The sequence below is a fragment of the Aquila chrysaetos genome, chromosome 5 (genome assembly GCF_900496995.4).
Source record: "Aquila chrysaetos chrysaetos chromosome 5, bAquChr1.4, whole genome shotgun sequence".
NCBI classification, from domain to species: domain Eukaryota; kingdom Metazoa; phylum Chordata; class Aves; order Accipitriformes; family Accipitridae; genus Aquila; species Aquila chrysaetos.
Window position 1 is genome coordinate 62,970,884 of NC_044008.1, and position 16,256 is coordinate 62,987,139.

The 16,256-nt window shown below is 45.4% G+C and overlaps 1 protein-coding gene across 3 annotated transcripts; it reads right to left on the minus strand.

Annotated features, from left to right (window-relative positions):
• Positions 1-5,060: 5,060 nt before the first annotated feature.
• LOC115342337 (protein SCO1 homolog, mitochondrial) lies at positions 5,061-16,207 on the minus strand. 3 transcript variants are annotated; one of them, XM_030016470.2, is made up of 6 exons: positions 16,052-16,207; positions 15,849-15,942; positions 14,804-15,001; positions 13,147-13,239; positions 12,918-13,033; positions 5,061-8,789 (listed from the first exon to the last, which is right to left on the minus strand). In XM_030016470.2, the coding sequence occupies exons 1-6, from the start codon at positions 16,205-16,207 to the stop codon at positions 8,661-8,663; spliced, it is 786 nt and encodes a 261-aa protein (XP_029872330.1). In that variant the 3' UTR covers positions 5,061-8,660. The 3 variants fall into 3 exon arrangements, with proteins under 3 accessions (XP_029872330.1, XP_029872331.1, XP_040979459.1); XM_030016471.2 differs by having other exon boundaries at positions 7,837-8,789; positions 15,849-15,939; XM_041123525.1 differs by lacking the exon at positions 5,061-8,789 and adding an exon at positions 8,815-12,132.
• Positions 16,208-16,256: the final 49 nt, after the last annotated feature.

Consider the following 16,256-nt stretch of genomic DNA (forward strand, 5'->3'; position numbering starts at 1 on the left):
ACCTGATGGGAGATACATACTGATTTGGAGCTAGGTGGTAAAGAGCACAACTCAATGCTCAGCCTTCAGCTCCATCCTGCAGTTCACCAAAGAGCATGAGACCCCTTACTCATCCCACAGTTCTGGCTACAGGCTGATGGGAGCGCATCTTCATAACGCAGGGTCAGTGCTTGGACCACACAAGTCTGATGAAGTGAGAATATCTGCAAAGTTACTGGAGAAGGGGAGAGCGAGCTACAGTATCTCAAACCACACATAGCCTTGACCCAAGATAGGGATGAGGAAGACTTGCTTTCTTCCTCAAGCTGCTAACAGCTAACAAGCAGCAAGCATTAAACGGTGCTGGGTGGCTGCAGGAGGATGCTAAGTTTCAGGCAGCCTTCTTCCACGGCCAGGCATCTTTGCCACTGAAGCTCAGTGCTACCGGCTGCAGATTCTGAAGGACTGCCACGACAACAGTCGTACGTCATTGTAACCACAGCTTGCAGTGCTCTGCGGTGCTGGCCAACAATGCTGTTCAGACCATCATTGCCAAAACACTGCCAAGCAGGGCTGGCTGTGGCATTTCTATCGGCATTAAGGAGCCTGAATCCTGAGCACTTCAGGAGCCCGAGTCTACATCAGCTGAACCCTTGTGTGAGCACAGCACAACACTACTCACCCCAGGGGAGGAGGTCAGGAAAAAGCAATAGGGCTGGGAAGACCCTGGAGGGATGCAGGGTGTGTAGCAGCCACAGTGGAGGAGACACAAGCAGAGTGACAGCCACATGGCCAGGTGTCAGCTCAGGTGCATACCTTGGTCTTCCATGCACCCCACTGTTGCCCCCAAGTCTGTCCCGCCCCTTGACCTCATGCTAGTGTTTTTTGGTGCCCTCTGCACAATCTGCTCTAGCCTGTACTTAAGCCTGCTGTGCGTGCAGCAACTTCCCTGCTCCCCTCCCTATAGCCCCAACACCCGAGATGAGGGACCTGATACACAAAGGCAGCTTCCAATCAAGGAGCCACTGCAACAAGCACAGAAGAGCTGTCCTGAGCTCTGCAGCCCTCTTCCCTGCCCTCCCCCACTGCCATTGCAGCTTGTCCCTCAGTCAAGCTGGCTGGTTTGTGCTTTGGAGTGGCTTGGGAGGGCTCCTGAAGTTGCCTTTGTCTCAAAGAAGGTGCTGGTACAAATCTGTGCTGAGCAGAGCATGCCTGGTGACTGCTCAGCCAGCAACCCAGGAGCACCCCGCAGGTCCCAGGCCAGCAAGCTCCTAATCAGGAGACTCATCAACCCCTAGAAGCACAGGGGCCCAGCTGGCACCATCACGAAGTGTTTGCCAAATGTAAGTGGTCAAGGAAGATGACAGATGACTGTGGACCTGGAGCCTACCAAGACACTGTACCTTGTTTCCAGAGAGCAGAAACATCTGTTTTTCCTCCCTCGTCCGAGTTACTCCATCAGATGGGGAGTTTGTTTGGAGGCAGGAGATAAATCCAGCGCTGTGGGAAATACCTGCCCTGGAATTGTCCTGGACAGTCCCTCCAGGGCACAGCAGGCTGCTCTGACTGGGGACAGTCACGAGTGATTTAAGATACTACCATCATTCAGATACACCATGGGACTGCAGCCAAAGCACTGTGTGAACATGTATGACCCAGGCAGTCCTCACCGCCAAAGCACAAGGCACAGACTGAAGTAGGAGATCTGCTCCAAAAGCACCTGGCTCCATGCTGGGGCACAGCTCAAGCTCAATACAAGTGGAGAACAGAGCTGCTCAGCAGCTCCTGGTCAAAACAAGCTTCTTCAAAATGAACACTGAGGACCAGGCACTGACTAGATCAGGCCAGGAAGCCACCTCCTCTCTGCTGCACTCGCCTGCTCTTGGCATAAGTGAGCTCGTCAGCTGCAGCACACGTGGTTTCAAAGCTGGGGAGCAGATAAACTCCCATGTCACAGGCCATTTGATCCAGGTCAATTCTCCTTAAGATCAAAACTGGATTTGAACTGAGCCCTTTTGGCTATCACGGCAGGCACACGGAGTATTTTCACACTGGCAGTACACATGTGACAGAGTATGGAAAAATAAAACCTGATTTGGATTTTGCCCTGATGACTGTGGACTGATGCCCAGCCTGGCTCCCATGTTCGCTCAAGAGACATCAGCCAAGATCAGGGCTTGCTTTCCTAATAGGTTTAAGTGCAGATGAAAAATTTTCAATGAAGAGGGAAAAAAACCACAGAAATGTGTTTAGAGCACAACACTGGGCACATAAAAGAGAAGGTGACTAGGAACAGTCAGTGTGGATTTACTAAGAGGTAAATCACATCTGACCATCCTGCTTGCCTTTTATGATAAAATGACCAGATCCATGGATGTGAGGAGATGCTGCCCAACTTCAGCTCCCAAAAACTATCTGCCACAATATTCCTGTGCCCAAGCTAGGAGTTTATGGTCTGGATGGGTGGGCAGCTAGATGGGTAAAGAACTGGCTGGGCAATAAGACTCAGAGGATAGTTGTAATGGGTCACATGCATGGGTCAGTACTGGGAGTTTTCCTGTTTAACACCTTTATCAATAACCCAGTAGAAGCAACAACAGACTTGCTTATAAAGTTTGCAGACAGCAACATAGTGGAGGAAGCAGCTGATACCCTCTAGGTCAGAGCTGCCATCCAGAGGGACCCAGACAGGCTGGAGGGATGGGCTGAGAGGAACCTTATGAAGTTCAACAAAGACTAATAATGCAACGTCCTGCACCCAGTAAGGAAAACATCCTTGCAAAAACACATGCTGGGAACTGACTGGCCAGGGGGCAGTTTGGGGAGAAGAATCTGAGGTCAAGACAGTCAGGGCCCTGGAGCTGGCCATCGCATAGAACAGGAGAGGCTGAGGGAACAGGGCTTGTTTAGCCTGGGAAGGAGAAGGCTTCAGGAGGACCTAGCAGCAGCCTTCTAACACCTATGAGGAGGTTATCAAGAAGATGGAGTCAGGCTCTTCACCTTGGTGCACAGTGAAAGAACAAGAATTAAAATGCTGGTTGAAATGAGAAGTTCAGACTGGATATAAAGAAAAAGATTTGCTCTAGTGGGAAACATTTTTTTAACCCACCTAGAGAGGCTGTGCAGCCTCCATCCTTGGAGGTTTTCAAGGCCTAGCTGTTTAAAACCTTGAGCAACCTGGTCTGACACCATAGCTGCCCCTGCTTTGAGAAGGAGGTTGGACTACAGACCTCCTGAGGTTCCTTCCCATCTGAGTTATTCCATGATCTGAACTGCAAATGCAACATCGGGCTTTGCAGACATTTAAAGCCATGATCTCTGTACCTCTTCAGTCCCTGGCTCTGCCCATGCTGGTGGTGACAACATTCCTAAAAGGCCCAGCTTCACCCGCGCAGCTTAAGTATCGCTCATTAGTTCAGCTTCTCCACAGGCTATGTACATAGCACACGAAAAATGCATTGCCTTCCTTGTGTAGACAAATGGAGCCATCCCTCATTCCTCAGACATCTTGTCACTAGTCCCCAGCCTGGGATGGCAACAGCTCTACAGTCAGTATTATAGATGCCAGCTGCTCTGAAAAGATGCTATTTTCTGCTGGTATTTTACAGGACAAGTAGGCTGGGGCTGGGTGTGGTGTGGGCACATACAGTAAAGCTCTGTGGATTGGCCTCTGCCAGGCTTGTACACTATTGTCCGTCTGTCCACGGGGTACCCAGAGGTCTCTGTTTGCCCAAGGTAACAGAGGTTCACCTTCACAGCACCAGACTCCAACAAATTTGGTTCCCAAGTGAAACCTGTAGTCCAGTAAAGTTTCCACTTTACTGGGACATGGGGGAGACCCACTTAGGGAGCCAGGCACCCCTCACCCCAATCCAGCACACAGCACAGCCACAAGCAATGAGTCCTGTCATTAACTTTCCCTGCCAGACATGAGTTCCCTCTTTGTGGGCTGGGCACTGCACTCTGAGCTACAGGGCATTCGGGTACAATGAGTACAGGGGGAGTTTGCTCTGACACTGAAGAAATACTGGACATCCACTAACAAAGGGTCTCCAAGCCCCTGCATCATATTCCCTTTACCCCTACTACGTATCCACCCCTTGAACACCTCTGCCTCCTCCTGGTGACCATTCAGCACAGCCCTCAGTCCTCCTAAACATGCAGGGAACAGAGCTGTGCTCTCTGCTGTCACCAAGGCAGGGCAGTGAAAGCCTAACAGTTGCCTTAACAACAGATTTGATTTTTTTTTTTTTTTTAAACAAACAAAAAAACCTGAAAAAAAACCTACTCACTTCCAAAGAAAGTTTCTATCCTGGGAAAGGCTGAGGGAAAAGAGATGAGCAGGGTCAATTTGAGAGGCAGAAAGAAGCAGGACATCAGCTGCTTCCACTGCCAGGAGGCAAGGCACACAGTTGAGTGCCGTGACATGGCCCACAGGCTGGTCCCTCCATCCTAAATCTTTCTGTGCCCTTCCCACAGGCCCCCCAGCCTGCCACAAGCTTCCTGTGTCAGCTGGCTCTGCCTTTCAGAGCACATAAAAACAAATTAAAGGACAGGACACTTATGCCAAAACATTTGGAAGACAGAAATCTTACATTTGTCTCTGTAGTGGGAGTCAACTGCAAATTAGCTTTAGGGAAATAAATGTAGACAGGGTAATCCTTGACATGCTGCAGCGCACAGATTTTGTATCGAATTTGCAAAGCCTTGGGACAGAGGCTTGGCAGGCTTGCCTCGTCCAAATTTCTACTGACTTCTACTTTGTTTTAACTTGGCTTAGCTGTATTACTGATTTTTTATTCTGAGCAGGTGGTTCTGGCTAATTTGTCTTAGTTTTACTTATCATTGCTTCATACAACCATAGTTTTACACAGATTGTACTCTGTGCAGAATAAGGTATTTGTCACTAACATACTGATGGAATATAAAGAAATACAAGCCTGACAGGACAGCAGACACCTTCAGAAATGCAGACAAAGGATACTGTGTAGAGCAGTACAGCCAAGGGATGATAAAAGATGGGGCAGAGACTTAGCCACAAACAACTCAAAAGTGGTCAGATAAAGAAATACAGACACCTGTAAGTGTCAACCAGGAAAATCAGTTTTGTCCAGAGAACAAGTATACAACGTATGTAAAAATGCATGAGAGATGTAATGTGGAGTCACACGGTGGAAAAAAGGGAGCATCTTGTGATATGACTGACTTCACTACAGAGCCAGTTTTTGTTGCACAGATATGAGAGGTGAGCAGTAGGCAATCTACCATTATACAGCAATCCTTCAGGAACAGGAGTCAATTTTTCACTTTTCTTTCCTGCTGCCAGTAACAACTGACCAGAACCTACTGAAGATCACTGTGCCAAGCAACCCATCTGCCTAGCCTTTCTCATGATATTTTTGCACAAGCATCTCCTTCACATCAGTTAAACCCACTCTCTTTAAACCACCCCCTGCTGCGGAGCACGCACATGCCCCTTCTATGCTTCCACTATATGCAAAACACCACCAGCACAGTGATTTAGGGGAAAACTCAAGGAAACTGCCACGCTTTTAACACATGCTCCCCTGGTAAAAATGCAGGGGCAATAAAAGACCCCAAACACAAAGGGAGGTCTCAGTCCCAGGAGGGTGCACACCAGTATGACAGGGAGAAGCCCCCACATAGCACGATATGCAATCCTGGCATTTCGATGACTGCTGCTGACAGAGATGCCCCACACTGCCAGAAGAGATAGGTCCCCAGGCCAAGCCCTGTTCCTGGCAGAGGCTACCACATACACCAAACTCAAACTACTCCTCTACTTAGTGGTCAGTTAAGTAAAATGAGTTTTAAATATATACACCTTCTCTCTCCCTTAGCCCCACGATCAACCTGCTGCATTTTTAGCTTTGAAATACTGCCTCTTTCCCATTCCTTTTGGAAGACTGATATGGCTAAAAAATCTGTATTATGAGACTTTCAGTCCCTAAAGATTCAAAGTACAGTATTAAAATTCATCTTTTCTCCACAGGGTATCATAGGCGCTTGGGAGTAATCAAGAGAAGCACAAATAGACTTTAAAGAGGCAAAGTATCCTCCTGGATCAGCTGCTCCATTTCTTAGTCACATTCCCACCAGGTCTTCTACATCACTATTTTCAAGAAACGCAGAACAGAGAGGAATGGACTCTTTATACAAAAGCAGCAGCGTGACAGGCAGGAAAATTCCTCTCCCCCAGCCCACAGGGAAAATATTCAGATTATTTCTGACTTGTTCAAAAAGGAAAAAAAAGTATTTCTCCAATGCAAGTACGGTAAAGAACAGCCTGGGGACTTACAGCACATGAGAGGGCATTAGAAAAAGCTGCACAGGCCTGCACTTCTAAACACTGTCTCCACTAGCAGTACTCACTGCTGGTTCTGTTCATTAGCAGTTAATATGCACTTGTCCACTACAGATTGACCCTACTGAATGGCCAGAATGTTGGGCCACTGAGACCCATAAGCAGGTGGTACTTCGATGTTGCTTTTCTCACAAGAGTGGATAAATATAATCTACCACCTTCTGTATCCTGTATTGCACAAGTCATCCTCAAAACAACTGCATCAGAAGTTCAAAAAGGAGGTGATTTTCCCTGGTAAAGGTCATAATGAAAAAAGGAAACAGACACACTCATCCAGAGCAGGGAGGCTCAGAGCACTGAGTGAGTAAAGTCTCAACAAGGCAAATTTCATAGAAACACAGAAGTGCTGGTTGGAAGGGAGCTCCAGAGGTCTCCAGCCCTGCTTCCCGCAGGACTATAACCAGCAGGTCATGCCATGGACTGTCTTGTTTCAAAACGAACTGGTGCAAAACCACCTGGACAAAGAAATGCAGAGCTAGTAGGTGCCAAAAGTCAGCTCTGTAAGGGAAGTTTTGAATAGAAATTACCTCCAGGATTGTGGGGAAAAAAGAAAAAGCAAGGAAACACTCTTGAGAAACAATGTTGACACTTGCAACCACTACATGAAAATAAAATTATTGCCAGTGCCACTTATCACAAACACTAACATCATTGATAACACCTTGGATTTGACACAGCCTCTAATTGATAGAAGACTTAAAGTGTGAAACTTCCTTTGGAAGTCACTCCTATTGCCTACTGCAATAAAGCCAGCCAGCACAAGGAGGAAAAAAACTAACTTCCTTTTCAGCTGTTGAGTTTAATTCTACTAAGACACTTTTTAAAACTCCCACTGTAAAATGATACAGAAAAATCCTTGCTGATCCTTTAAAACAGAAATAAAAAGCTTCTTTAAACTATCTAGCATTTGGGGGGGGGGGGGGGGGGGGGAAGTAACTTGGAACCTCAGGAATCTTCCTTCCTTGACAGAGCTTTATCACAAAAGTGCAGCCATAGACATACTCTATCACAGTTACCTTCCCGCTACCCTCAGGAGGTCATCATAGCAGAGGGCAGCTGATGTGGACCTACACTACTTTATCATGTTTTATAACTGCCCTGGAACAGGTTAAGTTTACCGTTTTTCAGAATTTTGGAAACATGGAAATTTACCATAAATATTGCACCTTCCCTCCGACAGGAACGTTCTCTTCCTACCCCCACACTCAGAGTAATACCAGTGCTACCAGAAGGAACACTTGTGTTCAGTTTGAAACACTCTGGGACTTGCACCAAGAACTTTTCTGTTTTGTCTCCTGTGGGCCATTCTCTGCTACCTTAAAAAAGCACATTCAGCTTATGGTTTGCACTACTACAGATAAACACTACTTTCTAAAAAGAGATAAAACAGAGCAAGAATATGAAGGTTGACCGGTATACAAAGTTCTGTTGATATTCTAGTCAAACCTAACTAATGAAAAAAAAAATATTGCTTATAAAAAGCAATCTTTATTTTCAAATGCTGCACTGCATAAAATTTATCTGATTGACAGCCCTATACATGGACACAGACCCCCTTCACCCTCCCCACTTCACTATTCAGCATAGCACAATCAGGCTGACTATGCATAAAATCATTTAGACCAGAAGAAAAATCTTATTTGCAACCCATTACTTGCTTCCTTGTAAGTTAACAGTGTTAACCTGGAAAAATCACCAAGAAAAAAACATTTCATTTCTGCATTCAAATGAAGAAGAGATAAGGCACACTACAGGGCTGGTCCCATGCATGGAAGCTGCTAATGCTTTCAGTGCTCTTCACCTTCTTAACCTTGACACAGTAGTCCTCCTAAGGCTCTCCTGCTTATAATATTGTAACTGCCTCTCCCAGAAGGCAAAACAGTGCAGAAAAAAAGAAAAGAGGGCAGGGGTCCTCTGAGAATGCCATGGCCCACATGGCTTTTCATCAAGTAATCATCCACTGATGTCTTGCCAAGAGTTACCAATTAATTTTACCAGTGACACACGTTCTTCACAGACAAAGTGTCTTCCATTTTTTGCTCCCAACAAAGTTTCACAGAAGTCCCAAATTTCATTCTGTAGCCTAGATCTTGCTGCAAATAATATCCATGGGGAACGCTCTATAGAGAATTTTGATAATGGTATTTTGCAGAAGTATGGATGCGTTTCTTGTCTGGAAGAAAGGAGGCATGTGGTGACAGGATGTTACACTTGTATGCTTCTGCTTTAACTCCAATGCCCAATTACAGCCAAACCTACAGGTGATGTTCACATCAATCTTTGAAGACCTTGTGTTTTAGGATCTGTATTTTCTCATGTGTGCAGCAACAGAAGCAGAAATCTCAGTGCTCCTCTTATTCTGGCCATAATAGTCCACGAAGTCACCATCTGGCCCAAGGAGGTACATTATTATTGTGTGATCCACCTGCAAGAGAGCACATTGTGGCTTGGTAAAAAAGATCATAGAATACCACGTTGGAAGGGACCTCAAGGATCATCTGGTCCAACCTTTCTTGGCAGAAACACCGTCTAGACAAGATTGCCCAGCACCCTGTCCAGCTGAATCTTAAATGTGTCCAATGTTAGGGAATCCACCACTTCCCTGGGGAGATTATTCCAGTGGCTGATTGTTCTCATTGTGAAAAATTTTTCTCTTGTGTCCATTCGGAATCTCCCCAGGAGTAACTTATACCCATTACCCCTCACCCTTTCCATGTGACTCCTTGTAGAAAGGGAGTCTCCATCTTCTTTGCAGCCACCCTTTAAATACTGGAACATCCTGCACATCTCTCAAAGTCAGCAGCAACAGCATCCTGTTCAGCCTTTGGTTCAGCTGTCTGACAAGACTTCTCACCAAGAAGCTAAAGCAAGATAAGGAAAACTTCAGCACCACCTCAGTGACCTCTTCTTGTTTTACCCAAGAAAACAGAGAAAACTAGTTGCATATTCAGAATGTGTGAAGGAATACTTTAAGCAAAAGAAGTCTTCCCTAAGCTGCTGACACCCTTCCTGCAGCACAAACAAGACTGGGTCAAACCTGTGGACTAACGGTCTTTCCCCCTCACTTTTCCCACTTTCCGTCTACTTTTCATGATGCTCCATGACCCCCACAAGGTATTCAAGCTCCTGCTGCTAATATGACATAAATCAAATATAACTAATATAACTAAATAAGAGGTATTTCATTAAACAAAGTTCATTATCAGTGCAAACGATGGGAGCAAGAGCATCACTGGGATACAGGGGCTGCAGATAGAGGAGCTGGCGCAGAGGGAAATACGTGTGCTGGGAGGGGGCTCCCTCTACTGTCCGAATTGAAATAACCTTAAAAAATGTTCAAAGTAACAATTACTTGAATGTTTGAGGTATTCCAATTTGATTTATGTAAAAATTAACTCCACTGTAAGTTTATTTAAAATGCCACTGCCAGTACTGTCTGCATCTGTGACAACATCTTTATGAGCAAAGACACAAAATACTGAAAATGGAGGCCATGAATCTGCGATTGCTCAAGTGACTACATTATCTCACTGCCACTAGAGAAAAAGAACTGAAATGTACTTGTGCACTGGAAGTACAATTGTGTTTGAAATTAAGAAATCACATAAACATTTCCAGTACCACAAGCTAAAAGGATGCATTAAACTTAATGGCATTTCTGTCACTGAAAGAATGTTTCTCAAAATTTTATTGAAGCAGGTTTAATTCAAATATTTTAATCTAGTTTCAAATTTTCAAGATAAGATCACAAAATCATGTTGTAGGAGACAATTTTTTTTAAGGAATCTGAATCACAATTTAGATCCTTCAACTGGAAACTAGCAAAAAAAAAAAAAAAGTCAAGTAGCCTGCTCAGAGCATCTTAACTCCCCGGCCTATGAAAGATTAAATACAGTCAGGATGGAGTGCAGTTTGTGTGCAAAAGACCACTTTTTTTCAAGCTGTGTCTGAAGCCTGCACTGTTCCCACTGTATGCACATAAGATCATCATTTGAGTTTCAATGCAATCTTGTAAACCACAGAACAAAAAAAGTAAATTGGATATTCTGATACTGAGAATTATAAAATTGAGATTATAACATAGGAACTAGTAATATCCAAGTAATACTTAAAAATTCAAACAGGAGTTTAGAAATTATAATTTCTAAATGGTCATCTCAATGTTCTTTTCAAGTTAAAACAAGCAGACAAGTTTAATTGGCTGTAGTGGACCTATTCCTCTTCCCTACCTCCCAGCAGCCTGCAGAGGAAACTGAACCCACTCCTGCTCAAACGTCAGTCTTAATCACCAACTGGCACAACAGGCCCATGCAAGACATAATGAGGTAAAAAAAAAACCTTACTGGAAGAAATGACAGAGTAGTAATTACCTGGATAAGTCTCAGGCAGGCACAAAACCAGCCTCAAGCTCTCCCTCCCAGGTCTGCTGTTGCTGCTATACTCCTTCCATTTTGTTTCAGAGACCGGTGTCCTCTGGCCTTCCTGCCCTGAACACATAGAGCTCACTGCCTCTCAAAACCAAGAGCCTATGACAAATCCTGAAGAGATGCAGGTATACTCTTCCTCCTTGGCACCACATCCAGGGCTCCCAGGCTGCTCTCCTCCTCCCAATTCACTGGCCTTTCTTCCTCGTTGCCTTTCCCTTTTCTCAGACTCACAAACGTAGCACAGACCAGTGGTATTCTCCCTGGATCCTGAATCCCTTCTACTTCATTACATCTATAGTCACATTCTCCAGTTCAGATTCACCCTCCAGCCTCCCTTGAAGCTGTCAACATCTGTAGAGTTACTTCCCTTGGCTGAACCCTGTACTTTCCCCCCACAGCCATGCCAGAATCCAGGTGTGGTTTGCTAGAATCCACATACAGTTTACTTCATGAGGAGCAGCACTCCTTCAGCTTTTTTCTTTTCTATTTCCACCACCTCTCCTCAACTTCAGTTCACTCATTTAGTGTCAGATTCTACTGATTTTTTACCTCTCTTGAGCAGGCATCCTTTGCCAACCCTGTTCCTATAACCTATTCTTGCATTTCCACCAGCCCCCTTTTATAAATCTGGTTTTAAGCAGTATCTTTAGATTGATTTCAGATTGATGCTAGATTGATTTAAATTGGTGTTGAATTTCTCCAGCAAGCTTCTCTCCTCCATTCAAATATAGTATCTTAGACACAGACTTCTGTAGCTATTGAGTTGCCACTTTAAGCGAAAACAAGTTCTTGATCTCCCACTTCACACTCCTTTAGTAATGTAGAGCAGTGCACATCACCAGTGTGATCCCATCTTCTCTTTACTGAGCTCACGTGCTGCTCTTGCTTTTTCTTTCTAAGCAACACTTTTTTGTGTTTTGTCCACGTGGATAATTTATTTGCTGCAGTCAGGTGGTTTTAAAAAACAGATTAAGAATAGACAATACCAAATTAGACCAAAATCGATCTGCCTCAGCATCATACCTCAAATAATGGCCAACAATGATTGCTTTAAAGTAGAGTATAAAACCAACACCAAAAATATACTATCTTCCTCTATTACCTCCCAGTTTCCAAATATTTTTAGCTCACAGGCTTCCTGAACTAGCCAAGATTTCTGTCCATTTCATAATCCTCAACAGACTGTTTTTTCCAAAGACTAACAAGTCTCCCTGTAGACTCCCATAAACTTCTACCATTTGCATCTGTAGCAAGTGATTCCACTTCTCACGTGCCCATTGCAAGAAGAACCATCACTTTTCCTTTTGAACCTGTTTTTAGTTTTCTCTGATGCCTTTAGTTCTTGTAATGAAGAAAAAAAATGACAATCATATATTGTGTATCCTCACTTGTCCTATCACTTGTACCCACCTTACTCTTCCAGTCTGCTCAGGATGTGGCAAGTCAGGAAGGCCTTGGCAGCAGCTCTGAGCCCTATAACCAGTCCTAGTCACTTCCAGAAGTAAGATTTTTGACTACCCAGTTTAGTGTTACTTAAACCTCAGTTACCCCCGTCACAGTATTACTCTACATATTTTATTCCCACTTAAATTAGCATTAATATGCTTTCTCCTCCAGGTCATTTGACACAGGAGGAAGATCCCCACAGTATCTGCAGGCAGACTTTGCATCATCCAAGTCTCTAGCCAGGAAGACCTCACTCCTTGGTGTCAGTTTGGCAGGGAATGAATTGTTACTCACTTTTAACTCTCATTTCTCCCTCTTCCTATTGCCTTAATTTCCCACTTCCATTTTCACTTTGGAGCACACAGGAAAACAGCCAGACAAAAACATTACATGACAGAAAAAAGTTCAAATTACTGCCAAGCTTGCTAGCTCATATGCAATTCTGTATGCAGGCCTGGGATTGTACATTTTTAGAACATGTTTCAGTGAGGTTCTGAGCTTGTAAGAGGGCACCTTGATTCTGACTGAGACCTCTAAAACGCAGCTTAACACATTGGTGTAACAGGGCTCTGTCATGTAGGACTTCAGCACAGATTGCAACAGCTGCCTTCTGATTTTAAAATCTGCATGATGCTCTTATCCAAAGCCTTTCATTAGGCAAAGGCTGTACATTTACTCACTATGTAATCATCGTCTTCATCTTTGGGACCTTCGCTGTAATACACACGGTAAGCTTTGGCCACTTGGTCAATCTGTGCCTTGGTACCAGTCAATCCGATCAGCTTCGGAGAAAATTCTAGGCAGAAAGAAGACATTTATACATTTTAGTGAAAAGAATCCCATCAAGAGCCTCCTTTTCAGTGCTCTATATTACATGCTATAAGACATCAAGGAAGAAAACAGTAATACCTTTAACATATCTGGCAATGGCTTCTTCGTTGTCCCTCTCAGGATCAATGGTGATGAAGAGTGGGGTCAGATTAGGCAAAGTTGGAATTCTGTCTGTGACATTAACAATTATTATTTTTCTTAGAAAACTAAAATCATTTCTCATCTCCCTTCAAACAAGCTCACAGCCAAGCTACCGTAACATCAATCCAAGCCTACCCTAAGTGACAAAAAAAGGCCATTTTGTGCAGCTTAATTTATGTAATTTGTGAATGAAACAAACGCCATGAAATCCTACGCTCTGTGCTTCTGCTGGGTGCAGCTATACTTCCAGTGTCTCAGCTGGAGACCTTGCCCTGCTTAGGAGAGATGGCAAATTGGCTCTGATGCAGAAAATGCCATGGCGTCATGCACATATCAAAGCACAATGGTCGATACAGCAAAAGCACGCCTGTGATGGTGGAGCAAGAGGATAGGTGAAGACACAATTCAGGCTCTTTCCCTCATGTTCCAGCCATAGCCTTCACTATTATTTTCTTCAGTTTAGTCTGCCCTCCCACTTGCTTGGTTACTACTATCCCTGCTCCGTAACTCTTCAGGACCTGCAGGCTGAGAAAACCACCTCTACCACACAGCCTTTCCAAAACTTCCATTCCACAGCACAGTCACTCTCAGAAGAGACTCTCACAGAGATTTGTTCTCAGAATGAATAAAATAGAGGGAAAAAAAACTGAAACACCCCACAACCACTTCTTGGCAAAAACACAACGCAATGGCACCGTTCCCTGTAACCTGTCACCATCATTGCCAGCTGAATATGAGCCAGCAGTGTGCCCAGGCGGCCAAGAAGGCCAACGGCATCCTGGCCCGTATCAGAAATAGTGTGGTGAGCAGGAGCAGGGAGGTGATTGTTCCCCTGTATTCGGCACTGGTGAGGCCACATCTCGAGTACTGTGTTCAGTTTTGGGCCCCTCACTACAGGAAAGACAGTGGGGTGCTGGAACATGTCCAGAGAAGGGCAACCGAGTTGGTGAGGGGCCTGGAGCATAAGTCTTATGAGGAGCGGCTGATGGAGCTGGGGCTGTTTAGTCTGGAGAAAAGGAGGCTGAGGGGAGACCTTATCACTCACTACAACTACCTGAAGGGGGGTTGTAGTGAGGTGGGTGCTGGTCTCTTCTGTCAGGTGGCTGGAGATAGGACGAGAGGAAGTGGCCTCAAGTTGCAGCAAGGGAGATCTAGGTTGGATATTAGGAAAAATTTCTTTACTGAGAGGGTTGTCAGACATTGGAACAGGCTGCCCAGGGAAGTGGTTGAGTCACCATCCCTGGTGGTATTCAAAAAGTGCGTAGACAAGGTACTCCAGAACATGGTTTAGTGGGCATAGTTGATGGTTGGACTCAAAGATCTTGAAGGTCTTTTCCAACCTAAATGATTCTATGATTCTATGTTTTATTACCAAGAAGTCCCCTGTTGCAGAAAGATCGGTGCTGTTGTGCTCTAAATATCAGATCCTATAGGCAGACTGATGTATGTATCACTTAGCAATTAATTCAACTACTGAATAATAGTCAACTACATTTAAAAAAAAAATCATCAGTTATTACCATTTGCAATATTTTACCACAATAAACCTGGACCTCCCATAAAAATGACCACTACATGAAGCAAATTTCCATACCAATTTCATCTACCACTTCAATCATTTTCTCCAGTTCATCAGGACAGATGTCAGGGCAGTGTGTGAAGCCAAAGTAGATCAGCACCCACTGGCCGATGTAGTCCTTACTGGTCTTGGGCTGTCCCTCATGGTTGATGAGTGAGAAGGGTCCTCCTAGCAGCGGTTTCCCAATGCCTCGGTTTCGTTCCTTCTCCAGCTCTACAAAAAACAAGAGGGGATCAAACACATCCATGCCACAATCAACGCTGCTTCCCAGGTGAGCCTCAGAAGCAGTTGACAGTCAGGCAACCTCACAGAGTCACAGCCCAGGGCATTGAAACATCAAGTCTACCAACGTCCATCATGCTGAAGTCCAATGTGGACAAGGCTTCCAAAAAGCATTCCATTTTGAGCAAAATCAAATATCTCACTAAACTCCTTTGAAACATAATAAACTCTTTCATTGTCACCTGATTGTATTTCTATTTAAAAAAAATAAAAAGGAAAAAAGGGAAAGACAGGTACCTGGCTTGGTGTGAAACAGAAAAATTTGCATCTTTGGCAAATGGAACGCATCCTAAAAGCTGTAATATCTCTGATTTTCAACACTAAAAACGTGAAAATGAAATGCATGGGCAGTTACCGCAGGACAGGGAAATGCACGCATATGCTACACAGGGGGAAACCCACATGCACGGAAAACCCCACCTCCGTGCCTGTGCGGCATCGGCATCGACTGGCAGCAGTGTGCATAATCAAACGCAACTATTCCAACAGCAAAAGCATATTTAAGAATTTTAAAACGCCTAACCTTGAAGGGTTTTTTTAATTTTTGAAAGTTTTCTGTGGCACTTATATACAAACAGGCATGAAGCGGCACTGTGCAAAGCATGAAGTGATTCAGCGGGATGCCTAAATGGGTAAAATACATCATCTGAACACAAAATACGACGCTCCTGCTGCTTCTCCCGCCCGCCCACAGGCTGGCAGCCCAGGCTGGGTCCCGCCGAGGCAGCACGGCCTCCCGTAAGGCGGAAAGGGTCCGGTCGCTCCCCCCCGCACTCACCCTCCTCCTTCCGCCGCTTCACCTTCTTCATGGCGGCCAGCAGCCCGCCGCACAGCACAAAGGTGGCCGCCAGCGACCGCCACGACACCAGCTGCTGAGGAGAAGCTGTTTAGTGACTGAAAAGGGGGAAACAGCGCGGCCCGGCCCGCCGCCCCGGGCTCCCCCTCTGAGGAGGGACGTGGTTCCTTCACTCCTTCCCTCACCTTCCTCTGCGCGCCCGTCCGCGGGCCGCTGCCCGGCGACAGCCGGGACAGCGGGCGGCAGCCGAGCACGGACAGCGCCGACCGGCCCCTCACCACCGCGTCCGGCAGCCGCCAGCACAGAGCCGGCCTCCAGCAGCGTAGCGCTGCCGCCGCCATCTTGTCGGCCGCTCTTCCGTGCCCGCCCCTTCCGTCCCCCTCACCCGGG

Excerpts from the sequence above, each read along its gene's own strand:
- LOC115342337 (XM_030016470.2), bottom strand. The coding sequence starts at position 16,207 with ATGGCGGCGGCAGCGCTACGCTGCTGGAGGCCGGCTCTGTGCTGGCGG. Across the intron at positions 15,002-15,848 it reads GAAGCGGCGGAAGGAGGAGG|AGCTGGAGAAGGAACGAAAC; the intron begins GTGAGTGCGGGG and ends TGTTTTTTGTAG. Across the intron at positions 13,034-13,146 it reads CATTGCCAGATATGTTAAAG|AATTTTCTCCGAAGCTGATC; the intron begins GTATTACTGTTT and ends CTTTCTGCCTAG.